The 26,781-nt window shown below is 41.2% G+C and overlaps 2 protein-coding genes across 2 annotated transcripts in view; one reads left to right on the top strand and one right to left on the bottom strand.

The window, feature by feature from the left end:
• The window catches only part of fam184aa (family with sequence similarity 184 member Aa), a 37,489-nt gene extending 15,928 nt beyond the window's left edge, over window positions 1–21,561 (top strand). The window contains exons 9-22 of the mRNA XM_079673432.1: window positions 4,203–4,341; window positions 5,050–5,211; window positions 8,255–8,376; window positions 8,673–8,823; window positions 14,288–14,402; window positions 14,629–14,726; window positions 14,922–15,075; window positions 15,760–15,887; window positions 15,958–16,142; window positions 16,620–16,766; window positions 16,880–16,997; window positions 17,142–17,246; window positions 17,759–17,871; window positions 18,493–21,561. Coding sequence (XP_079529558.1) covers window positions 4,203–4,341; window positions 5,050–5,211; window positions 8,255–8,376; window positions 8,673–8,823; window positions 14,288–14,402; window positions 14,629–14,726; window positions 14,922–15,075; window positions 15,760–15,887; window positions 15,958–16,142; window positions 16,620–16,766; window positions 16,880–16,997; window positions 17,142–17,246; window positions 17,759–17,871; window positions 18,493–18,607 — 1,852 coding nt within the window. The 3' untranslated portion in view covers window positions 18,608–21,561. The remainder of the gene's footprint in view (window positions 1–4,202; window positions 4,342–5,049; window positions 5,212–8,254; window positions 8,377–8,672; window positions 8,824–14,287; window positions 14,403–14,628; window positions 14,727–14,921; window positions 15,076–15,759; window positions 15,888–15,957; window positions 16,143–16,619; window positions 16,767–16,879; window positions 16,998–17,141; window positions 17,247–17,758; window positions 17,872–18,492) is intronic.
• A 163-nt stretch (window positions 21,562–21,724) lies between these two features.
• pln2 (phospholamban 2) lies at window positions 21,725–23,357 on the bottom strand (the record flags this gene model as incomplete). The annotated part of the gene is made up of 1 exon (XM_079669922.1): window positions 21,725–23,357. The coding sequence occupies one exon, from the start codon at window positions 23,355–23,357 to the stop codon at window positions 23,196–23,198; it is 162 nt and encodes a 53-aa protein (XP_079526048.1). The 3' UTR covers window positions 21,725–23,195.
• Window positions 23,358–26,781: the final 3,424 nt, after the last annotated feature.

Raw genomic sequence — 26,781 nt, 5'->3', positions numbered from 1 at the left:
CTGATATCAACCCGTATTGTGTTTTGATGATACAATCCTTGTGTAAAATCCATATTTTGATTGTGTTTTTGTGAGGGTATTTATCCTCAGTGTTATATAATAAACGCTTCTAAAACCATAGAATTACGATATCAACGTAGTATACTGTAGACTTCTTTCCTGTGATGACACAAGACGCCTCCTTTCATCCTGTTTTTACTTATTCACCACACATAAGATCCACTGCAGTCTGAGAGCTACTATCACACTATCTTAGGAGCCCCTTTTAGACACCATAGAAGAAGAAAAAAGGAGCATTTAAAGTGCAGCGTGACCCACGGTGAGTCACAGAAATAAGATTCGCCCATGGCTCCGTGACGGGCCGATGACTCAGGGTGACGTCACTTAAAGTCCACCAATCACACGACTTCTGCACTTGACATTATCTGTGCTGTATGGTTATCATTTCCTGCAGGAATGGTACAAGAGGAGGAGCGCTGTTTTTCTCGCCCTTACACCACATTACACCACATTTACTCACGCTCACATGACTCCACCTGCATTCAGCGAGTCCTGTTGACGTCCAGTGAAAGGGACTGAGCTCAGAGGCATGAAGGCAGCACGATATACGCTTATTCAGTCTCCGGAATGATCACTTCTCAAACCCTAAATAATTTTGAACCCCGTGTTCTCCCTCTGTCTCTTCCTATATCTCTCCTCTTTCATAACATTTCCCTCTCTTATTCCCCCCCCTCTGGAGTTTCCAATGCTGTTTGAAGCTGACTGCTAATTGGTTGATTTTCATTGACATTAAATTCTGCCTGATTCCCTGAAAGGAAAGAGAGTGGAGATGGAGAGAGAAATTATGAAAATATTACGTAAGCTGCGCCTCGTCATCTTTAGATTATTGATGGTTTTTATTTAAAGGGAAATCAGAGAGGGAAAGAGGAAGAGGAAACTGGTCATTTTTTGTCAGCAGAATATTAACGGCTTTCTAAACCAGGGCGATACAATTGTACAAATTACTTCCGCTGTATTAATTCATCTTTCACCACAGTCTACTGAAAGAGGCTCTCATCATATCTCCAGATCTCCTTTCTGCTGTGGACGTTCATTAATATTTTGTATGGTGGGTTATTCTTTCTAGATAGAGGTAACTCTGTCTTGTCTTAAAATATGATAAGGGGCGGGACATCTCTAAGCCGTTGACCAATCACAACAGAGCCGGCCAGCTAACCAATCAGAGCAGACTGGGCTCTGGTTTCAGACAGAGGGTGAAAAGAGGTAATGCAGCACAGGCAGTATGAGACAAATAAAGAGCTTTTTGAACATTGAAGCATGGAGACATGTCCCAGGAGAGACACTACATACTGATATACACCTGAACATCAGCAGGAGAGGACTCTTTAAAGTAGAGACACTACATACTGATATACACCTGAACATCAGCAGGAGAGGACTCTTTAAAGTAGAGACACTACATACTGATATACACCTGACCATCAGCAGGAGAGGACTCTTTAAAGTAGAGACACTACATACTGATATACACCTGAACATCAGCAGGAGAGGACTCTTTAAAGTAGAGACACTACATACTGATATACACCTGAACATCAGCAGGAGAGGACTCTTTAAAGTAGAGACACTACATACTGATATACACCTGAACATCAGCAGGAGAGGACTCTTTAAAGTAGAGACACTACATACTGATATACACCTGAACATCAGCAGGAGAGGACTCTTTAAAGTAGAGACACTACATACTGATATACACCTGAACATCAGCTGGAGAGGACTCTTTAAAGTAGAGACACTACATACTGATATACACCTGAACATCAGCAGGAGAGGACTCTTTAAAGTAGAGACACCACATACTGATATACACCTGAACATCAGCAGGAGAAGACTCTTTAAAGTAGAGACACTACATACTGATATACACCTGAACATCAGCAGGAGAGGACTCTTTAAAGTAGAGACACTACATACTGATTTACACCTGAACATCAGCAGGAGAGGACTCTTTAAAGTAGAGACACTACATGCTGATATACACCTGAACATCAGCAGGAGAGGACTCTTTAAAGTAGAGACACAACATACTGATATCAACCCGTATTGTGTTTTGATGATACAATCCTTGTGTAAAATCCATATTTTGATTGTGTTTTTGTAAGGGTATTTATTCTCAGTGTTTATATAATTAGCATTGGTTCCTTAATGTGACCTCTGACCTCTTTGTGTGATACAGGCACATCTACAGTAATTGGGTTATAAAAGGAGAAAGTGGATTACTGCTCTGCTCCGTCGGGAATAAGATAAGAGGAGCGCTTGATTTAAATTTTTCTCTCACGTCTCACAACGTTTGAGGGAAATAGAGCTTGGAGAGATTCTCATGGTAACAATGTTTCACGCCCTCAGACGACTGGGAGGGATGAATTACGCTAACATATATAATTAAAGCTCCATGTGGAGATAAGTCCCTCCTATAAATAACTCAGCTACCCACAAGTAATGCATTATCGTGTGATATTCATAAGCCAAATCAATTGTTCTGACTTTTGTAGCCTTCGGTGTAAAAGGGAATAATGTGTTTTAAATGAAATAAGTAAAAACGGAAATATAGTCAAACATTTTTTTATTTTTGGCTCATTCAATAATTAAAATAATCTGATAAATCAAAGCACATTGATCCCAAGATTCTAGTATTGCCTTAAACATTCATTTACATAATTACAAAAACCCATAATAAGTGACACATTTCCATTGCTTCTCTTTATGTGATTATATTCAGCAGCTCTACTGGCATTAATCTAAGAGTGCATGGTAAGAATTGGTCATGTGGGGGTGGGAAACGTACTCGATTATCATTCATTCAGCAGATGTTAGCGCTATGAAGGGAAACACAGTGACACTTGAATCCAGCGGTACTGAAATGCAGAAAAACACCATGAATATTGCTGCTTTCCTTCCATAAAAAACATATCCACCGTAGATTTCAGTGCCAGGATGCGTGAAAAAGGCAGATATTGAAGAGGAAAAATAAAAACGTTTCCTAAGAGACATTGAGAGGATCTGATGGTGTTTGAGGGATTATAGACGCCGGTTGGTTTGTTATATGAGATGGCCTTTTAATGTTAAAATGGCAACTCACGCGTCCCTCCTTCAAACTCCACATTAAATCACTAATGGGATTTACTTCGGCTTCTTAACTCCCCTCCTTTTTTTTTAGATTAGACTCCTGCAGAAACCAGAAGAAAGAAAACATCTCATCATTTGTCTTTTCGAGTGTTAAAATAATCTGGTTTTGTCATTAAAGGTAGGGTATGTAAATTTGAAGAAACCAGCTAGAGATCGCTAGAATTTGAAAATACACAACCGGAATAAATCTGCCACTTCCTTACAGAGCCCCTCCCCCAACACACACGAACGCGCACATGACCAATGAGGGCACGAGATAAGTTTGTACATGGAAGGCTGACAGGCAGGTAGGCCATCCAGTTACTTTAGCCGGGCCGGCTCGGTTATGGCTAGAAAGGATCCGTCTTGTGTAAATGTGACGTCACGTTCTCGTTGTAACTCTCGTTGGAGCGGCTCGGAAACACATCTACAGCAGTAACATGATGCAACATACACATTAATGCAGCAGGATAATAGTAAAACACTGATAGGGAACATTTTATCGCACCAGGAGCTATCTTGGGACTTTTACTGCGACAACATTGACTTGCCTTTGAATAAAAATTAAACCATAGTGTTGGTGATCTACAGTGTTGTCATTCTTCTTTGAACACCAACAAGACCGCTAACACCCTATTTCAACAATCACACTCCCTGTCATTGACATAATTAATAGATAGTTTAGCTTCTCACGATCATTTGCTGTGGCCCACTGATGTTAACGATCGTAACTGAAAGGATGCCTGCCAAACGTAAACATTCAGCCACGTGACTTGCAAACTCTCGCGAGAGTTTTACACTAGACGGATCCTTTCTAGCCATAACCGGCCGGCTCAGATGATTGGTCGTGCTTTTTACAGCGCCACGGCTTCCACAGATGAAATTTTTTTATGTATTTTTTTGTCAAAGCACTTCAGATATTCATTGCTATCGGGATGTTAAGAGCATTCCATGGAATATAACAAAAAGTGTATCTCGAGCCGGTTTCTCAAACTTACCTATCCCACCTTTAATGTTATTTGAATGCATCTCTCTTCTTCTCCTGTGCAGAAAATGTGTCAGGAGTTTGAGATAAAGCGTATGTCGTTGGAGGAGCAGAGAGATCGCCTCCAGCAGCAGCTCGACAACCTGAAGGAGGAGCTGTCGGCCAAACTCAACATGGCCAATCAGGAGGTACCCAGGCTATGTGATCAAAAATAAACCAAAACTGTTCATTTTAGTGAGTTTCTAGCAACACTGACAAATAATTCACGACTATAACTTCAACACATGCCCCTAACACTTTAGTAAACAGGTCCTGTTCTTCTTACAATGGGTTTATATTTCTTTAAACACTCATGTGACGTCAAATTGATATTTTCTAGTGTTGTCAAATTGGAAAACCTATTGCATGTGTTTGTTTTTTAAATGTGGATCCTTTCTAAAGCTGCAGCAGGTTTTTCTTAATTGAAATATATCCGACTAACGTAACTTAGAGTCCTTAAAAGCAACATGGCCAATCAGGAGGTACCCATGTGATCACAATGTTAAAGTAAGCTGTTCATTTTAGTGAGTTTCTGACAACACTGACACATGGATTATAACTTCATAATCCTTAAGAAGAATAAAACACAAGCCCCGAACATTTTAGTAAACAGGTCCTGTTGTCTTTTAGCTTCTTGCAATGGATTTATATTTTTATAAACACTCATGTGACGTCAAATTGATATTTTCTAGTGTTGCAAATTGAATCTGTTTTAGAAGCTGCAGCGGGTTTCTCTTAATTGAAATCTTTCTGACTAACGTGACTTAGAGTCCTTAAACGTAAAAACATTTTCTTCTTCCTCTGATGATGATGATGATGATGATGATGATGATAACTTCCTCCATGGATGTGCTCAGGTGTCCCACCTGCAGGAGCTGGTGAGGGAGGGGCAGCAGAACATGAACTCGGCTCAGACTCAGATCAGCTGTCTGAGGGAAACTCAAGACAAACTGAGGATAGAGCTGGACGCCACGAGGGCGAGGGTCCGAGAGACCAGCAACCTGCTGACAGACCTGCAGGTGAGGGGGGGTACTGAGGGGGGAAACAAGAGGGTTTAGAGAGAAATATGAAATAATACTAAGGTGTCAAAGCAGCAACAGCATCAACAGACAGAGGAAACAAAGCAGAGGGAGGAAGACAAATAAGCATTGTAACTTAACAATATAATTACTCTAATAGTTTGAGGAGAGTTGCTTCCCATTGTTGTCGTTAATGATTCAGCACTCGAGTGTCAACCGCTTGATGACGTTACCATCTCTTTATTGGATGAGGATTATCACATTCAGTTAGGGCTGCTCAATTCTTACGATTTTGACATAATCGAAATAAAACGATAATTTATTTTATTTACATTTACATATACATTTTTTTTAAAAATTGGTTTTCAGTTCAATTATACTTAAAGTTCAGGGTAATGAACTGTTAAAAATATACTTTTAAAAAAAAAAATTCAATAAAAGGATGTTTTCAAAGTAAATCGTTTTTAATAATCGTGATATAAATTATTGACCCAAATAATCGAGATTATGATTTTTGCCATAATCGAGCAGCCCTACATTCAGTACATTATCACACGTGTAGACTGGCTGAAAAATAAAAGTTAGCAAACCTAGCCAGTAATCAATGGGCTTGATTAGTATTATTATTTGTTTATTATCCGACAAGCAGTTCTGATTGTGCCTTTAAGGGGAAGGAAGGCATGTTAAAGTCCAACAAGGCAAGCATCAAGATACAAATGATTATACCCAGGAGAAAAAATTGAGGATTTCGAGTTAAATAAGATACGATAAAATAATACTCAGGTGTCAAAGAAATACAAATTTTAACTAAGCAATAGAAGTACGTCAAACTGTTAACATATATACGGTACAGATGTGAATAATAATGATGAATATATCTATATAAGTGTGAAAATAACTTCAGTATAGGTGACGCTTTAATTTACAGGTAAGTTTCCGACGTAATTTGCAACTAATTATAACCCCAGGAGAATATTATTGATATATTATTGAAACCTTTATTCTCCATTAGGTTGAATGTTATGCTCGCCTGTAGACACATTTTACATTTCTGCATGTTCAGATAATCTAGGTTAGCATTATCAGTTAGCTGGAGTTAATTACGGTAATCTGGATCCTTCCCATTGAACCTTTAAGCAGCGGTAAATACACGTCGATGTCTTGTCAGAGCAATCTTTAATCTGTAATTGCTTCATCGGTAGTGCAGGAAAGCGAATTGTCTCCAAAGATTTCCGAGAAATTGGAAAGGATGGAGAGAGGGAGGACATCTCGAAGCAGGAAAGGAGATGTAACCGAGGAATAAGTGCAGCTCTGTAGGCCAGCTGTGAGATAATGATGATGAGGCGATTTCAAGTGTGTGTGTGTTTGAAAAGATACTGATTCTGGTATAGAAACAGGAAGTGTGTGTGTGTGTGTGTGTGTGTGTGTGTGTGTGTGTGTGTGTGTGTGTGTGTGTGTGTGTGTGTGTGTGTGTGTGTGTGTGTGTGTGTGTGTGTGTGTGTGTGTGTGTGTGTGTGTGTGTGTGTGTGTGTGTGTGTGTGTGTGTGTGTGTGTGAGGAAAGACATTATTTTTATTAATTGTTGGTCATGTTGGACAGAAAAGGAAACAGAAAGACCGGCTTGGACACAGATGAAGCTCAGATATTAATTAAAGCCACAGCTGGTGCAAATAAAACCAGTGGATATAAAATGCCCAATAAAGGATGTAGTGAGGAGCGATAATTAGTGCCGCTTTGTAAAAAGAGAGGATTTGCACCGTTATAAAACACACAGGATGTCACTGAGGGAATCTGATCCTTTTCATAAAAAGACAGGAAGATGAACCGAACAGTATATCTAAAGTTCTGTCAATTCTGTACATATTAATAGTCTCCTTACACATCGTTTCTTAGATGCTAAACATTTGAAATCTGGATTTGAAGCACAGGTGAGCCTTCAGATAAACCTCTCCAGCAGCAGGAAGCCTCCGACCTGCTGAACATACTTTCTGCTTTGCAAGCGGCACATTTTAAATGCCCCTGCAGCTTTATAAATATCTGTGGAGGTGGCATTATGAGTCATCCGTCGTGCAGCTATAGTGAAAAGCTGCATCTGGTCAGTCGGAGAAGAGCTGCTGACTTTGAGCGGCTTCCCATTGTTGTCGTTAATGATTTAGCACTCGAGTGTCAAACGCTGGATGGCGTTACCAACTCTTTATTGGATGAGGATTATCCCATTCAGTCAGTGGCAAGCCGTCAGGGCCTTCAAGGTACTCAGAGAATACCCTGGAACACTCAGATAAAACTAACAAAAACATCGATTTCATTATATAAATAAAATGTAATAAAATGTAATAAAATGTATAAATGAGAATGGTATCTGTGTTGTTGATCTGTAATATCACAGTGTTACGTTGATTTGTTTGTCCTTCTCGGACCATGCACTACGCATTTCAGTGGTTTTGTGTTAGAAAAGAAAGCAACCAATCAGATCTTGTTCTGGGTCTCTGGGTAGAATATCCTTCAACCAAGGTATTCTACATCCTTGATAGAAGTCTCTGGCCGTTGCTCTGAATGAGAGCGTACGTTTGGACTGACAGTTTGATCAACCAATCATATATTGATTTGTAGCCAATGGGCGTATTCTTTCAGAGTTTCCCTCGGTTCCAGTGTACTCTAGAAGGCCCGGTAGTTAACTGGCTCGAGACAGAGTATCTAGGTGAATGCGACGAAGCAATTCATGCCTTTTTATTGTTTTTAACGTTGAAATGGCAAAAGGTGAAGATGAAGTTGTTGCGGAATTGTTGTGAGTACCCTTTTCATGATGACAATTCCGTGAAAAGACGGACATTATAGCGGCGGCGGGGGGGGGGGGGTAGACACGGTGTGATAGACACGGTGTGATAGACACGGTTCGCCACTGCATTGAGTATTAGCACACGTTGTAGACTGGCTGAAAAAACTAAGTGAGCAAACCTAGCCACACTTACTTTTAAGGGGAAGGGGAAGGCATGTAAAAGTCCATATTATTAAGATCGTATTAAGGCTAAAGTTTGTGTTTAAAGGAGGAGATCGAGACCCAGCGGCAGCAGCACGACGCCAGAGTGATGTCCATCCGAACAGAAGAGAAACAGAAGATGGACAAGATGGCTGACGACTTGGACCAGAAGTGGAGAAATGCACTGCGGTTAGTAAGAAAAAAAACACTTTTCGGATGTGTTACACTCTTTGTCAGCCTGTCAGTTTCACTCTCTGGTGTTGTGCTCGTCCCATTTGTTTCCTCATCCATCTCCGTCATGTCTCGCCCCCTCTGCTCCACCATCACACTCTCAATTAGCATAACTTGTTTCCTAAAGCGCTCACTGATAACGATAACAACAGAGGGGGAATTAACACAAGTTTAAGAAGGCGTACGATATTTACAGTCGCAGTAAACGATGCATAAAAGGCACAAAAGACTAAAGTGTGGTCTCTTCTCTGCAGGGAGGAGGTGCATCTGTTGAAGGAGGAGCTGACGGAGGAGTATGAAGCTGACAAACAGGGGGCGATGACTCAGGTCTCGCAGCAGAAAGATCTGGAGATGATGGCGTCCAGAGAAGGCTGGCAGAGGAAGGTGGAGGACCTGCTGGAACAGGTACAAACCACACTTTCCCCTTTCCTGTAGTGCAGGGGTGTCAAACTCAATTTCATCGCGGGCCACATTCGCATAAAGGTTGCACTCAAAGGGCCGGTTGTAACTATATAAATATATAATATATATATATATAAAATAATGTATATTACATTATTGCCTCTGAATTGGATTATTATCGGATAGGATAATAACTTAGTAATTAACTACGTCTGAAAGCAGAAGTCCAGGGCAAATAATTGCAAGTCTCTTCAGTGCACATGTAACAAAACGAGATGCATTGTGGGACATGTAGTTTATGGGCAACCTGCTTCTGTAAAGTTGCATGTAACCATATAATAAACGTGTTATATTCTTTGCAAGCTCTTGCGGGGCCACATAACATGAAGTCGCGGGCCGGATTTGGCCCCCGGGCCTTGAGTTTGAGACCCCTGCTGTAGTGTGTTACGTCCCAACTAGGGGAAGAGGAATGCAACACACACCAGTATGTAATTGGTAATAATTATAAGTGTTTATTTTAAACAGCTGGTCAAACAAAATGGCAGGCATGCAGCCTGGAACAAACAAAACCTCACTTTAAAAGTGGTACAACTAACACAAAGAATCTATACAAAAACACAACTAAACTACAGGCAACCGTCACAGAATCCTAAGCTACTCTAAACACTAACTAAGCTACTCTACACTCTAACTAACCTACTCTAGACACTACTAATCACACGAGTTTAACCCCAGAACAAAGAGCAAGTAGCGAGAGGCATCTGTCCACATACAGAGCCTCCAGAATGATGATTGTCCCCAAGCTTTGTAATAATCTCCAGCAGGTGTGCGCCGGCTGTGCGCTGCGATTGGAGTGCGTCGGGCCCGGTGTGCTCCAATCGCAATCTTCAGGGGCGGACCAGGAGATGGCAGCCAATGCCGCGAGGGCAACCGCACAGCTCATTTACATAGAACACACACAGCTGAAAACACTCAGACGACCAGGAAGGCATCAGCCGTAACATAGAGGGTTTATGTGCATGTAAATGGTCTGCAAAGGCTAAAATCCCAAAGAACATAATGACATCACTACATAACACTCACGCTTTTATTGGCTAGCACTCCAACACTCTAGGTGCATCTCACTTCGGTTAAATGGATTCCTTGAGTCCCTCACTTGCGTCGTTTCCCTGCGACTAGTCCCTCCCACCAGGGAAGTATGGAGAGACGCAAGGAAACCACGAGAAGCAGGGAAATTAGTTTAAAGAGCAATGGGACGTCGTTTCCTCCGGAGCGTCACGTGAAGCGACGTCCGTTTGTGGTGACGCCGCACAGCTGATCGTCTGACAGCAGCCAGATCAGTGCATGCGCTGCGTCGTCCAATCAGTGAGCAATACACAGTAAGGGGGCGGGGCGAGTGTCTGAGGATTTCACCAGAGGATGGTCTGGTAGTTCCTGGGACGCTACTCAAGATGGCGCAGACAAATCAACTTCCGGTGATACCTAGCTCGAGGAGCGAGGAAATTGAAAATAAGAGAAGTGACACGCACCCATTGTATGTGATAGGATAAGAGGCGGGACATCTCTAAGCGGGTGACCAATCAGAACAGAGCATAGGCAGTATGAGATAAATCAAAAGCTTTTTTGTAATCGGTTTTTAAATTTTTCCACATTCTGTTATGCAACACATTTATTCTGCATAGCTTCAGAAGCCACAACATAAGGAGCACCTGCAGCGTAGCTCTCGGTGTGTGTTACCTGCGTCACACACTGGCACCTCACACTGCACAGGTGCACACAATAACACGCTATCTGGTTTTTGGAGGCGACACCGTTTTTCTTTATGTGGGTTTTGCAGTGAGAATAGTGGTTTTCTTCAGAGGTGGTGTGTTTTATTGAGGAAAATCCTTGGAAATGTATTCTATAGCATAAAACAGTTAATTTAAATCCATGTTATCAATCTATTTCCTGGCTTTGAAAGAAATAGGCGCTCCGCCCCCTTTGGGAAACACTTTGATTGACAGCTCCATTGGATTTAAAGGCCTGGAGCAGAAAATGTGTCTGTCAGAGGATAACACTCTATCACACACACACACACACACACACACACACACACACACACACACACTTCACTTGCTTTACATTCCCCATAATTCCCAGAAGAACAGTAAAGCGGTCTGAGAGGGATTTAACTTCTCTATGGAGCTATTTCTGTCCATGTCCTCTGTTCTCGGCCCAGAGCGATGCAGAATGGAAGAAAAAAACAGCTGCTGTGTTTTTTAATTAGTCTTTCTTCAAAGCCCATATCTCTCCTCATATGTAGGATGTACATACATTTCAGAAGAGAGTGTGTGGGCACCATGTGTTTGTAATTCTCCTTATAAAGAATGTTTCTAATGGATGTGGAAATATGCAGAGCTGCTCGGTTCAGAAAGCTCTGAAGAAGCAGGACGATTGGAGGTTTTGTTTAAAGCTCAGTCGACTTATACCCCATGAACCCAGCCGTGATGAGCCGGCTGCCTCGGGGTAATTCAGAGCTCAGCTGAGTCACAACTGAAACCTGAAAGACACTCGCAGGGTTTTGCCAAAAGGCCAATTTGTCATCAGAAAAACAAACACAGAGCCGGCCACATTCAATACTTTTTCAGATGCCCCCAACGCAAAACATACGTAACGGAGGTGCTCAAATCCAAAATGGATAGTCCGTCCTTATTAAACAAAGCTCTTTGTATCTGATAATAGGATCCTGCAGTGAGGTTATCTGAGTCTGCTGCATTGGTTTTGGTTTCTGTGTGAATGAGTCACAGTTCTGTGTGTGTGTGTGTGTGTGCTACAAAGATAATAATTAAACACATGTTTGTGTGTGTGCTACAAAGATAATAATTAAACACGTGTGTGTGTGTGTGTGTGTGTGTGTGTGTGTGCGCGCATGTTTTAACCTACATACATCATTGTAGTGTATTTAATTATTCTCTTTGTAGCACACACACTTACTAACACACAAAATAGAGACTAAACCTGTTGTTGTTTCTGAAATCTGAAATGTTTCCTGTGAAGGCAAACAAACATGCCCCATGAGGCACTTTTCAGTAAAAAATTTAAAAAAATAACCCTAAACTGCTGCCTTTTTCTGAAAAGAAACATGCTCTCTTACATACAGTATATGCATAAAACTCATGCATACACACATGTTGTACCTTGTTACGTCCCAACTAGGGGAAGAGGAATGCAACACACACCAGTATGTAATTGGTATTAATTATAAGCGTTTATTTAAAAACAGCTGTGAACAAAATGGCAGGCAAACAGCCTGAAACAAACAAAAGAGCCAAAAGGGCACAGGTTGACAAATAACCAAACAAAAGGAGGACTCTAAAAAAGGAGTCTAAAGACATACAGGAAAAATAAATACTAATATACTAAATAAAGAACGAAACAAAACCTCACTCTAAAAGTGGTACAACTAACACAAAGCATCTATACAAAAACACAGCTAAACTAAAGGCAACAGTCACAAATCCTAACTATACTCTAAACACTAACTAAACTACTCTACACTCTAACTAAGCTACTCTAGACACTAACTAAACTACTCTACACTCTAACTAAGCTACTCTAGACACTACTAATCACACAAGTTTAACCCCAGAACAAAGAGCAAGTAGCGAGAGGCATCTGTCCACATACAGAGCCTCCAGAATGATGATTGTCCCCAAGCTTTGTAATAATCTCCAGCAGGTGTGCGCCGGCTGTGCGCTGCGATTGGAGTGCGTCGGGCCTGGCGTGCTCCAATCGCAATCTTCAGGGGCGGACCAGGAGATGGCAGCCAATGCCGGGAGGGCAACCGCACAGCTCATTTACATAGAACACACACAGCTGAAAACACTCAGACGACCAGGAAGGCAGCAGCCGTAACATACCTCAATACTAGTATGCATGTATGTACACACTTTGAAAACTCATAGATGAGGCCATTAAGTGAGGCAGCAGCTAGTCTGTAGTGAAGACAAATGGACAAGGTATAACTTTAGTGTTCTGAGTTGACCTACTTCCCGCCCCTCTGAGATGAACCATCACTCGTCACCTCAAATTTTAAACATCAAGCCTCTCTGATCCTGCTCACACACATCTATGATGGAGACTAACAGCTGCTGGAGAGACAGCAGAAAGTCTCCTGTGCTCTATGATGGAGGAGCTGTAGTACAATTATTCTTATAGAGGGGAGGAGACAGGCTTTTATTTTGAAACTGGCACTTTTATTCCTAATTTCCTTTGTTCTTATGTTTATTTTATTCCATTTCTAATCATATTTCTCCTCCATGCTTCCATTCTTTTACAGAATCACGACATACCTACCATTTACTTTCTATTTTGTTAACAGATATACTATTTAAATTCCTTTTTATTAAGTGCAATAGCAGATATTTTTGGAAATTGTTATGCATTATAAATCCGTCTCCATCTCTGATTTATATATTTCTTAAGGGTCCGTTTGAGTACAATAAGTGTTTGCACGTCTCAATTAATCAAAACATGTGCTAGTTTTGAGAAGTACTCGAAAATGAGGTTCTGATTGACACCACATGTGACGTTTAAGTGGAAGAGACAGGATTTACTGGATATATTAAAGTCCCTTCCTGTGTGTGTGTGTGTGTGTGTGTGTGTGTGTGTGTGTGTGTGTGTGTGTGTGTGTGTGTGTGTGTGTGTGTGTGTGTGTGTGTGTGTGTGTGTGTGTGTGTGTGTGTGTGTGTGTGTGTGTGTGTGTGTGTGTGTGTGTGTGTGTGTGTGTGTGTGTGTGTGTGTGTCTTTCTTATCTATAATGACATTTTTTTCATTAGGATTTTTTCCTTACAAGCCCCAGGCTGTTATTCGTGAGTTTAATTAAGAAGGCTTGGACACATTTGCTGCAGATTGTTTAAGGTATTTAATGATTCATTTCAACAGATATACTGTACTCTAAACCAGTATCCAGCACCTTCATCCCTGCCCTGCTCCTCATCCTCTCATTTTTAATCCATCTTACCTTGCAGCCACTAATGTAGTTCTCCTCCAGCACTAAATCCTGCGGGGGTTTAACTACTTCAGCTTGAGTGGCGTGTGGAGGGCCAGAGCTGTCATTTTGGCCAAAACAAATCTATTTTCTGTTATTTTTCACTCGCTGATTTGTTGTTATTAGTCCCTGTGTGCTGTCACTTGTTGTCAGGACTCTCCAACTGCAGCTCTCAGTGTTTGGCATACTGTATTTATGTGAGTCGAACCAACCTCCACCAGTGACAAGCTGTCAGAACAAATCCTGACAAACAGTCTGAAGAGGATTAATGACAGCTCAAAGATGTTGACCTAATTGAATGTTTGCAGTATATCGAGCCACTTATTTATTTCCTGGAGTTACATTACTTCTCAAACCACCAAGAAGAAACGTGTCCTTGCTGCTGTTTCTCTGTTTCTCTGATCTCTGCGTTTCTTCACCTCCTCCTCTCGGTTTCAGATCTCTCTGCTGAAGCAGTCTCTGGAGCTGCAGCTGTCTCAGTCTCAGTCCTCTCTGCAGCAGCTGCAGTCTCAGTTCAACCAGGAGAGGGAGCTGCTGAGCCAGCAGCTCAAAGGTCAGCTGCTCTAAGGTTTTCAGAAAACAAGACGTGGTTATTTTTGCTCGTTTGCATGAGATCAACGGTTATTAGAAAGTACATTTCAACAACAAGGCCATTCAAAGTGCTTTAGGACATACTGTGATGTATTGAGACATAACAAACCAAACTACATGTTGAAAGATACAGTTGATTTATAACTGTTTTTGTTTATGTTTATGTCTGTGTGTGTGTGTGTTTGCAGAGATGCAGAGAGAGCATCAGAGGAGAGAGCATCGACTACAGGAGGCTCACTGCTGCGCCCTGAGCACCATGGAGGAGGCCCGGCAACACCAGTTCAGGGTAGGGGACACACACACACACACACACACACACACACACACACACACACACACACACACATTGTTTGTCTTCTGCGTTTCAGCTTCTTAAACGCAAAGTCAAATTCCTCGCATGAAATGCCAAATCATCCTGCAGGTTCTCGTTGTCTCTACCCATTTGTTGATGTAACTGTGTTATGTAATGCTCCTGTTTCAGACCCTGGAGGAGCGTCTGAAGCAGGAGCAGAGGGAGGAGGTGCACGCTCTGAAGGAGGCGCACCGGAGGACCCTAGACATCCTGAGGCAGCAGTCGGACCAGGAGCTGCAGACACTGCGCTTTGAGCTGGAGGACGAGGGCAAAGCCAAGCTGGGTAACTGAGGAGAAACACAAGATTAACTAAGATCATGCATAAAGAAAATATTAAAGATACAGAAAATACAAAATACACATCCTGTAACAGTTCTAAGGATATTTAGAACCTGCCTACCTTTTGCACATAGTTGGTATTTAACAACAAGGCGTGTTATAGTCTGCGTTATTGTGTGGGGGTCTACTAGGGCCCGTGGTGGTTATGTAGTCTGCGGTATCTCTTAAACCAAAGCAGTAACGTGTAAAACTCTCAGTGAAGATACTTTTAACCTGCCGCTGTGTTGATGCGTGTTCCTGAAGTGATGACAACAAGATGCTGACTATTAGTGGTTATGTTTCTACCCATGATGCTGTGGTGTTGCTTGACGTTTCCCCCCCTGTGTTAATGTTCCCCCCCTGTGTTAATGTTCCCCCCCTGTGTTAATGTTCCCCCCCTGTGTTAATGTTCCCCCCCTGTGTTAATGTTCCCCCCCTGTGTTAATGTTCCCCCCTGTGTTAATGTTCCCCCCCTGTGTTAATGTCCCCCCCTGTGTTAATGTTCCCCCCCTTTACCTCAGCATGTCGTTGTGTCCCTGAGACACGTCACCCCAAATTGCTCCTGTGGGGATTGCCCACAGTATTGAGTATGTAAGTGGCTTTGGAGCGTCTAACAAGTGACATGTGATGTAATGTGTCTGTCTGGCAGCGTCTCTTCGTGCCGAGCTGAACCACCTCCACGCTGCGTCCATAGAGCATCTGAAGCAGATCCACCTTAAAGAGAACTCTTCTGCCAAACGAGAGCTGGAGAAGGCGCTGGAGCACAGCCAGCAGCAGGTACATGTCTCTCCAAAAGTGTCAGTTTAATTCTGCTTTATTTCCTCTAACACCTTCTGACTTCTCCCAGGAACAAGAGCTGATCGTTCGCATCTCAGACATGCAGGCGGAACTGTGTTCCCGTAGCAACCGCATCACCGACCTGGACCACGAGATCCACTCTCTGAACGAGACCATCAGCACTCTGACCCGAGAGCTTGAGATAAAGGGCAAAGAGGTGCTGAGGGTCCGGAGCGAGGCCAACCATCAGATCAGGTTCAGTGCACAGGAAGATATCATGAATACACTCATTACTCACTCAACTATATGTATTTCCTCAAAGCTGTGACTCAGCAGTCTCTGACCCAGTTTGCAGTAATCCTGCTCTCACATCACATGGGAATAACCAGCTGACAGCTTATAATTAAAAGCATTTGAACCCAAGTGTGAATCGTATGCTATGATGAATTTATATTTACTTACTTTGTGCATACATGTACTTTGTTTAAAGTACAAACTCGTGTTTTTACATTAAGAAGTCAAAACACCAGAGTGAAATACTGAATTTCCCCTCGGGTATTAATAAAAGTAGACGTCAATCTTAATATTTTAGCTACTTTTTGTTTGTTTGTCAGATGGATTATGGAAAAAAAACTGTAAACTTCAGAAAAACTCGAAACATTTTGAGCGAATCCAAAAAAATTATCTTTCCAAGTGTAGTTTATTCATGATTGTTGTCTCTCTCTGCTGCAGGGCTCATGAACAAGACCTTTCAAGGAGACATGAGAGGGATCTGGGGGAGATGAGTATAGTTCATCACAGAGAAACACAGATTATCCTGGCTGACTTCAACAAGGCCCAGGAGGTCCTCAAAGACAAGATCACTGCGCTGCAAATCCTGTGAGTCAGAGAGGCATTCAGTGCTGCCACTTCTGCAGCATTCTCATTCTCATTAATCACCGCTTTCTCCTTGTCATCGTGTCTTCTTACTTCTTGTATATGTGTATGTGAAGGTTGGAGGGGACAGAGGACAAGTTGAGACACAGAGAAAGCCGACCAGAAGACCTGCATGTTATCGCAGATCTCAGAGAGATGGTCACGGAGAGAGAAGGTCTGGTGAAGAAGCTGGTGGTGAGTCCTGATGCTCCAACATCATAACTAATAATGGCACATTTGATCCTTTTCAGCATGAAAACACAATTCCAGTAGACGTGTCCTGCAGTATGAGCTATCAAAAATGGTTTCCTCTGTTACCAGTCTTATGGTCTTTCTCAGGACGACAAGAAGTTCTACCAGCTGGAGTTGGTCAACAGGGAGACGGGCTTCAACAAGGTGTTCAACTCCAGTGCCAACGTAGGTGTAATCAACCCTCTCATCAAGGTGAGTGTTTTATTACCCATAGGCCCTTGTGGCATAGATACTACGGTGGTGTGATATTTTTCTAACTCGAACATTTTCTGATCATAATGTACCCTCTATTCAGCCTTCTCTTTCATTTCCTTAAGTGTGTTCTATTTTTTGAGCTCCACGAGGTGTCAAAGCACGATATCATCCCATTCTCCTGTGTGTGTGAACATTACATGAGCTCTGTGCACAAAGCTGCTGATCGCCCTCCTGATGCTCACAGCTGCTCCTGTTGAACCCCAGGAGACATTCAGAAACAATAGCGCTTGATTTCAGCACCATAACATCAGTCCTCTTCTTCCTCTCTCTCCTCCTCTTCCTCCTCTGGCTCATGGTGGAGTTGTTACCTAAAACAGCATTTCATTTACCAATCACATTATCTCAAAACTAAACCCTGGAGGTGGAGGAATAAGCTCCGCCCCCCTCCGACTTTGGACAGCTCCCTCCACACTGTTCAGCCCTCTTCCTCTCTCTCTCCTCTTCCTCAGCTCCCTCCTCTTCCTCCTCCTTATCTTCATCCTCCACTTCATCCCATGTCAAGCCTTGCTCTTCCTCATGCTCCTCATCCTCAGGAAGCCCTGGTACAGCAGAGCGTTAGGAGGTGAGAATGAATCTCTTACTGCCACTGCTGCCCCTCTACTTTCACACGGAGAGTCCCCTTCTAAACACTCTACCTCACCTCACCTCCTAGCTACCTTCCCTTTTTTCCTCACCCCTTACCCTTAGCTAAAGAAGGGATTATTTCCTTTACAGGTAGATATTAGCATTTTGACAAAAGCTGAAGTGACACATCTTTTTTTCTGCTTTTCAGGAATGAAAATCTGTAAATCTGCAACCACTAAGTACGCAGTCTGGTGCATTTTTTTACCAATTGATGTCTTTGCCCACGCTGTATTTCCTTAAATGCACAGTATGTGAGTTTTACTAGAGCTTTTTGTCCCTCACACCACAATGCAATGGATCACATGGGAATCTTTTCATCCCTCACATCGCTGCAGTCTCTCTCCAGTAGTTCAGGGTCAACAGAGAAATCGAATGAAGATATAATCTCTTTTTGATCCATTATGCTTTAACGCCTCATTTTCCTTTTTTCGTATCATTGAACTATCACACAATCTCTCAGAGAATCTCTTTGAAATGTACTCTCAGTCCACACTGACAAAAGCCTCTCACCAAACTTGCAAAGAAAGTGACTCTCCGTCTCTTCTGTTTCCTCCCTCAGCCTTCCTGAACCCAACGCCACAACCCCGCCCGACCCATCGGGGGTGGAGGCGGGAAAAAGCCTTGAGTGCGAAGTAAAAGATGAGGACCTGTACTCGCAGTACTTCACTTTCTGACTGTCAAAAACAAATCTGTCAAAAAGAATTAAGGTAATGGGACAGAGAGCTAAAGTTGGACAGCAAACTGTAGGTTTTGAAAGTCATTTGGACGACATTAAAACATCAAACGTCCATCATGTGAGTCTGAGTGTGTGCTTCAAACCTTAGGGCTTCCATACATGGTGAGTGCCCGAACATGAAAGTGTGCATGGTAGCATTCATTAACACTTTTATACCGTCTGCAACATGTGACATTTGTGAGAGCCTAACCCTAAGACCCTTCAAAGTATCCCACATACATTTTAATGTAATGAGGCGAATGGACACATTTAAATCATGACTTAGTTATTTCATGTTATATATGGATAAGTGGAAGGGAAATAAATGCTCATAACTGATCGAAACAACTGCCTTTAAACATTCTCCATGAAATAATGATCCCTTATGATATTTGAAACTGGGTACTTAAGCTCATACAAAAAGGTCACAAACTGTCGCAGTGAGTATAAAGTGGGACACTAGTAACTGTAGATTAAGAGGAAATGTTTTCACCTTCATATAAGATTTTTTTTGTACATCAACATGTGTCTTACACGCTTTGATCTGACTGGAGGTTCAGCCAGGAGAACGTCTTTTGCCTTGATACTCGCCTTTAGTCATTCATGCTGTCACCCCATGGGAAAATGCACACATTCAAACATGTGTTTTTGAAAAAGGGACAAACCCTGCTGTTGATCCGGGTGTTTTTTTTTACCTAAATAATCTACAGTACTCCACAATGACGACACCAGCAAAATAAAAAGCCTAACTTTAGCTTCCTGTCCCAGTACTTCGACTGTGTACATACAGTTTATGTTTGAAAGTCATTTTCAAATAGGGGGGCTTGATTACCACACCTGAACATGGAGAGGAAGGGAATCAAGCACCCCTCATATTTTTGTTATAGCAATATTTATAACATGCTACTGTTTTTCTACGGTCTGTATGTGGTGGACCAGAGATGTGCAGAAAGAGAGTTCTGTCAGCGACATGTTGAACGTTTTTTAATGCCAAGGAGTGTTTAATCAGACACTTTCTTTTCATTACAAGCTATGTGTTCATGTCGCTGCCTGAAGCCTCCTGCTGCGCCTCTCTGCAGGACACAGACCTTAGAGCATGTGGAAACAGAAACACTATCATGATGCTGCTGTCACTCACTTGAAATCCTCACACGTTCAGTTTTTTGGTGTACCGTCTGTTTTCTAACTTGAAAGTTTACATTGTTCTTGTGTCATTTTTTCATGACTTGAAGTCCATTCGGTATCCTGTACAGTTTCCAGACTGCATGGTCACCTTCAGCCAGAGGAAGGCTGTTTCTTACTTACTGAGAATTGGACAGAAAAACGTGAGGTTTGAGAGTTTACTTCCTGTTTCAACGACAACACAAACCGTTTCATCACAGCTCGTCTTCCATAGCTGAATCCCCCACCCCCCCTCGTTGATAATACACGATCGTCGGCACTCTGGTAAAATAATTTTTTCAAAAAGGTTGCCGACCCCTGCACTAAAGGCCTGAATGGTTACAGGAAGTGTTTTCATTGTTTATCTTCACAACCTATTAAAGACACTTTAATAATACAATCTTCATACATCTACAAAATACTAAATATATATACATGTTTTTGACGGTTCATTACATTGTCTTAAAGAGTATTTCATTTTCATCTGATCATTTTACTGCATGTAAAATGACATTAACACAGTTTCTCTAAATCAACAGTTTTGTAAAAAAAAAAGAAACACTTCCTGAAACCGAGTTGAGAGAGATCCTGTGTGTACATGTGTCGTATGGGAAAGTGATCCTGATGTCCACAGCTGATATTACATTGTTTAGTTGTAAATATTGACCTGTAATAAATACGGAGGATGATATGGGATCCATGCGCACTGTGAAGAATATATTTATTCAAATGAATATGTTGATATATTGACATTTACGCTCAAACATCTGCATCAGACAATGCACAAGTGTTTACTTTCTTATAAGCGATTTTTAATTAATGCATTTTGTCACTATTTTATTTCCATTTGAAGAAGCACACCCTGGAGGCTGCCCTGTTTCAAAGTGATAGAGTGAAACCACAAGGTCCATACAGTGAACTTTTGATTATATCACATGATCTTCGTCAGCTCTGTTGTCCTTTTACTACAGATACTTAAATATCCGCTCTTTTCCCCTTGCACTTTGATTTGTTAATGCACTTTCTCGTCCATGTCGCCTCAAAAGTTGAGGTTCAAAGCTTATCCACATATCACATCATCTTCAATATTGTTTATTGTTTTTTATGAACAAAGAAACGTGTAAAAATAAAATATCAAATATCTGAAATATTTATTTATTTATCTGTTTGTTTTTTTGTTTTACTTTCTGTATTGTTTGGAGAGTAATGTATGTCCTTTCCTCTGAGCCATTTGATCGATTTCTCTCTGAGCTAAAGACGTTTCTCACCATCACATGACCCTGTCCATTGTTACCATGAGATTTATGTCTTTTTGTATTAAATGTTGTAACCTTTCAAACTGAACAGCTTCTCAAAGTCTGGCAGAGGAAACTGGAAATGTGCTTTATTTTAAAACTGGCATCAACAGACCATCAGTAAACCATAGAAACTGCAACTCATTAAATCTGAATTGTTTGTTAAAATGTTGTATGTGACGATTTGCTGATCAGGGTTTTTTTCACTTCACTTTCAACGCAGACAAACTGGAAGAAACGTTACACTTTAGGAAATAAACTGAAATGGTAAATGTGTTGCAGTTTGCATTTGAGTTGAAAGTGATTTGAATACAGCTTTGTGACTTATTATTTAATGATGTCTGTCTTGTCTTTTTTGAAGTACAAAATATATAACAATTATAGCAACAATATTTATTTATATTTATATAATTTATGTTGTATGTTATGGAACAGTAAATTATGATTGTGAGATAAAGCCTTCTGTCGTGCTCTTTTTAGTGTGTGTGTGTGTGTGTGTGTGTGTGTGTGTGTGTGTGTGTGTGTGTGTGTGTGTGTGTGTGTGTGTGTGTGTGTGTGTGTGTGTGTGTGTGTGTCAAAAATCAGCAGGTGCAATAAATCAAAAAACAAATTCTCCACACTTCCAGAAAGATAAAACACTTTAATTTCACTGACCATTAGTGTTTAAAAGTCAGGTGATGCAATCTTTAAACACATATAAGAACTGCTTGTTTCCTCAATAACAACATTAAGTGAAATCACACCATGCTAAGTGAAGTCTGCAACAACTTATACACTGCATAAGGTCTTTATCAGGTTGTTTGTGGTGAGCATATGTTTACAAATATCTATTTGCACACTTTAAAAACCAAGCAAAGTAGTCCATAACTCACATAGTGAATTAAATGAGAGAAATGTTCATGTGCACCTTGAGGAACACATGCAGGTAAGGTAGGTGACTACGTAGAAGCCATAACTAATGAGACTGCGCATGCTCAAACACATCTCACCCCAATGCTTACACTATCATGAGCGAACTATCCACAGTGCTCTACTTCTCTTCAAAATAATGTACAATGTGAGAAAAACAGTTAAAACATTAAATAAAACTGTTTCATGTTTAAACTCATTATTTTTCCAACGCAATTCGGCGTACATAGAATGTAGGGGCTGAGAGCTAACAGCTAACGTTAGCTCAGAAGCTAACATTATCATCATGGTTCTCTGTTTACGAAATATGCAGACATTTAGGCGTGTTTGAATTTTTTTACCACAAGCCGAATTAACCAGAAAGACCTTCTCCAAAACAAGTGGAAACGGTGAGTAAAACCAGTAAAGACTGAATAAAGCAGTTTCACATTCGCCATAAGGTTAGGTTGACCGGATGTGGCTGCGAGCTAATGCTAACGTTAGCTCAGCTTGTTTTCAAAGATAAGTTCTAGAGGTTAGGAAGTGTTAACAGGGTGCCAAATGTGCATAAAGGTGTTCTCAGACACCTGTTGACTGAAACCCTTTATCTGGTTCAAATGTAAATTAAAATACGTCTTATGTCTTCAAAAGTGTAGCATAGCCTATATGTGGCTTAATATTTAGTTTAAAGTCCTTTATGACTGCTTACACATTAACAAGTTGAGCAAATGAAACTCCTTAATTCAAGATGTCTAGAGTTTACTGTTATTATATCATAACTCTACACAAATATTTAACATAAGTCTAGTCTTTTTTCATACATTGTAATGCAATATTACATATAATTCCCTTAGCAGGAGACACTGAAATGCAACATGGCTTGAATAAAGAGGTTACATCAACCTAAACACTTTATAATGTAAGCAGGGACTGAAAGAGCAGCATAAACATACATGAAATGTTTCAGGGAAGTTTAAACTATTGAAGCTGGATCATTCCCTCAAGAAAAAGAGGCAGGGAAGCTGCCATTTTTTTAACAGGGTTTGGCCAGATATTGTTTCCACATGGACCTCCATGATCGTTCTTCATCGCTGTCAGGAATTAAGCTGTAAAAATGGAGCTGATAAATTATTGCTTTATAGATCACATCTCAACCCAACCCTCGTCCACAGAGATCTGCCATGTTGCACGGTGTCAGGCTCCTCAGCTGCTCAGCAGGACGATGATGTAGATGAGCAGCAGGCAGATGAGGATGAGGGTGAAGTTGACGAAGAGTTCCTGCAGGTTCCTCTTGGCCTGGGGAGTCACCTCGATCATGGATGCTCTACGTATGGCCGACTTGGTCATGTGCTGGACACGCTCCATGGAGACAGGTTAGATTTTGATTGATTTTTGTTAAGAAAGCAGAGATCTGGGTCAGGCTGCTGGGCCTGTTTGCAGCGAGAAACTCAGGCTGGTTTCAGGTGAAGTCAAACTGCTGCAGGTGAGCTCAGGTCAGGTGTTTTTGGTAGTCTAGCATAAAACGGTTAAGTCCTTGTTAAGCCTCTTCTCTTCTCTCTGCTGCTGGAAAGACAAGATAAGATTAAAACCATGAAGGGACAAAAGTAGGATATTAATTACATTTAACACAGACAGTAAGAAAAGCATGTGAACGACATTCAATCTCACTTTGCCTTTGAATTTAACAAAAAAAATGAATCCCTTTAGCCCCCTCCTGTGGTAATGCCCCCTGTTGGGATGTTGTTTGACCTTCGTGTATCGCAGCACATGGTCTGATGATAACAGAGGCGCCAGTGGACGGCTGGTGATGTGTTGATCCAGACTCTTGTCGAGGCAGCAACACAATGTGACTGACTGAAGGTGTGCATTTTGAAAAGACATGAAATGAAACACGTACCTCATTTTGCGATTTTATTAAATCTAAAATAAAGCTTCTAGGCTAGTTACCTTTGTATCTGAAAGTAGTCAATCATTGCATAGGTAAGAAAAATACCCAGTCTGATTTCTAAGTTATTTTTCCTGCAGATGTTTCTTAAACAAAGTGTATTCTTTCACTGCTTGTAATATTAAAACTGCATTTACTATATTTGTTCTCAGCACAGAGGGCCATTTAGTCCCTCAAATCTATTTCCGTCATTTCACTTCAGTTTTTCCTCCACACTTGATCCACTTCTGAGTCCCCCATTATCACTTGACATGCTAGCACCTTAACACACAGCCACGCACACACACCTTTTCAAACCTCTTGGGATAACTGTGGAAGAGTGCACGTCAGCTTTGAGACCTTAAACTTCCGACCTGACTGAAGTGTGTTCTCTGACACGTTGATTTTTTTTTTGGGGTTTAATCCATAAGCCCCGGAGACTTAGACAGCCGCTGTGCATGTGAAATGAAATGCGCCGTAGTTTGAAATAGTGTAATCTGAAATTACCTGCACTTAGAGGCTTAGTTTAGTTTGATTTTCTGTTTGATCTTGAAGTGTTCATCCCCTGTCACATGTCTGTATTTGTTTCCTGTCTTTAGTTTCCCTCAGCATCAACAGAAGCTCAGACTTTCCCAAAAACAATACATATCAGTAATTCCTGGCATATTATGAGGCCCCTGTCTAGCTTTTGTCCCCTGAATCAGAGAAATTGAGAGAAAGCTCCTGTTTTTGGTGTCATTACTTTGGGGTTAAGGGACTGAGGTGTTTGTGAGTGTCATCCTCCACTCGTCCACACACATCAGCCACATCATTATGAGCCGAGTGCCGACTGTCAATCATTTCCTGTTTCCCTCTCTGTGACGGGTGCGCAAGTAATCCTCACTTCCACAAAAAAATTAAAAAGTGAAATGTTGACTGTAAATACTCCCAGGCTTTGTCATTTCTTAAAGCCGATGTTAAGTAGCCATTATAACAGATGTCACAACCCAAAGACCCCCAAATAAGCCTCTTATTACATCTGAAGAATGATAGTCTCTGTTACACACTTTTCTCAAATCTTTACGCTGTGAGCTTCATTTTTGATTATTTTGCACCATTTGTATATTTTGTTATTAATCAATATGCTTTCCCTCTTTATTTAATTTCTCAATCGCTGGACCTCCCTGTTAGCTGGCTTTGGTCTTCTGCGTCCAGAGGTCATCAGAGCGTAAATACAACTAAATCTGTCGCCAGAATGGAAAAGTCCTTTAAATCAAATCAAGATCACATGGATGAATATCCGGAAGAAAAAAACCATGTGATATTGATTTTCTGAAGCCGATATGATTTGTTATCGTCTGCTACTGTAAAACTGTGAAATGTTTTTTTATATTTGAGCTGGTGAGCGGTCCGAAAAAAAAGTGCTTTAGATGGGAATGTAAGAAGTGGAGAGGACTGTTTATCCCTCTGGGAACTTCAGTCCACTTTCCATTCCCCCTCCTAGCCCTCTGCGCAGAGTTTACTGTGTGTGAACAAGGACTTTTTTTATAAGAAGCAGTGATTTTACACAGTTTCCCTCTGTAACACATAGTTACCCTTACAGTAAATCAACGATGTGCTCATCTAACCGACGGGCTAATTACAAATCAACTCATTTACACTTTAAAAAGCCATTAGGGTGCCATAAGAAGTGCTTCATAGTCATTAAACTACTAGAAACATGCAATACTTAGCATATTTAAATGAATATTCAAGTCTTATTATTGATTCTAAGCCTTATAATCATTTATCATCTCCCCATCTGCTACCCTAAAATGAAATGAGAAATAAAGAGCAGATGTGATGAGAGGATGCTGGTTCTTACCTTTCAGAGGAGAACAGAGCTGCTGGGAGTTTGAGAGAGAAATGTCAGATATGCATCGCTCTCCAACTGCTGTAAACACAATGTGAGAGAGGGAGGGGGAGGCGGGGGGGGAGAGGGAGAGGGAGGCAGGACATCCTAGAAAATATTTTAGGAGAGTGGGGATGCCGAGGTTGGACCATGTCTGATGAATCGTACATGCATCACAGTGTAGACTTGTTGAAGAATTTAGGTTCGTGTCGAAAAATCTGAAAGTTGTTTGATTAATAAGCTTGTAATGTAATTGTAGATATTCTACAATATAAGTCTCGTGACGGCCCTATCTTCTAATTCTTATACCAAGTGCCCTAGAAGATGTATGTAGCCAGAGAACAACTACCAATGCTACGTGGGGGAATGACTCTTCTTATGCTCATCCATTTATTTGCGGCCCCTTCAGCATCCTAAAGCGTTGGACAGGTCACCTTGTTTGGATTCCTGAGCCGGCTGGCAGCTTGGCTCCCAATCAAACATCATGTACTCTATTGTCTTCATTATCCTGGCAGCCTGATGAACACTCAACAGCTGATGGCGCCTCTAAATATACAGTTCGGCCATGACCACGCCAGCAAAGAGCCCGCAAATTGATCCTCTGGGATCCTGATATTGAAGCAGCAGTGACAAAATAATTTCCTAAATAGCCGTATAATCTAAATGTGGCTTGTATCATCAGAATTTATATGTATGTGCCTGTTAGCAAGAGCACAACAGCACCAGAGAATCTATTAGATTACATGTATTGAAAATGCTTCTCCTATGTGCTAATATTTAAGATCAAAGAATCAAATTGATGCTGTTCATGGCAACGTTTAGAATATTTATTTTGTGTCATACTCCAAAGATGCATACCCACCTATATCACTATGAATATACATAAGGACATGTTTTGGGGTTAAGTCCTGCAGGATCCTCCACCACATGGGAGGAATCAAAACATACAAACCGTTCTAAAAAGTCCGGAAAAAGTAAAAATACCCCCCCCCCCC

The sequence above is a fragment of the Notothenia rossii genome (assembly GCF_949606895.1).
Source record: "Notothenia rossii genome assembly, chromosome: 3".
Lineage (NCBI taxonomy): Eukaryota > Metazoa > Chordata > Actinopteri > Perciformes > Nototheniidae > Notothenia > Notothenia rossii.
Note: the sequence above shows the minus strand (reverse complement) of the source record. Positions and strands in the feature narration are given on the sequence as shown.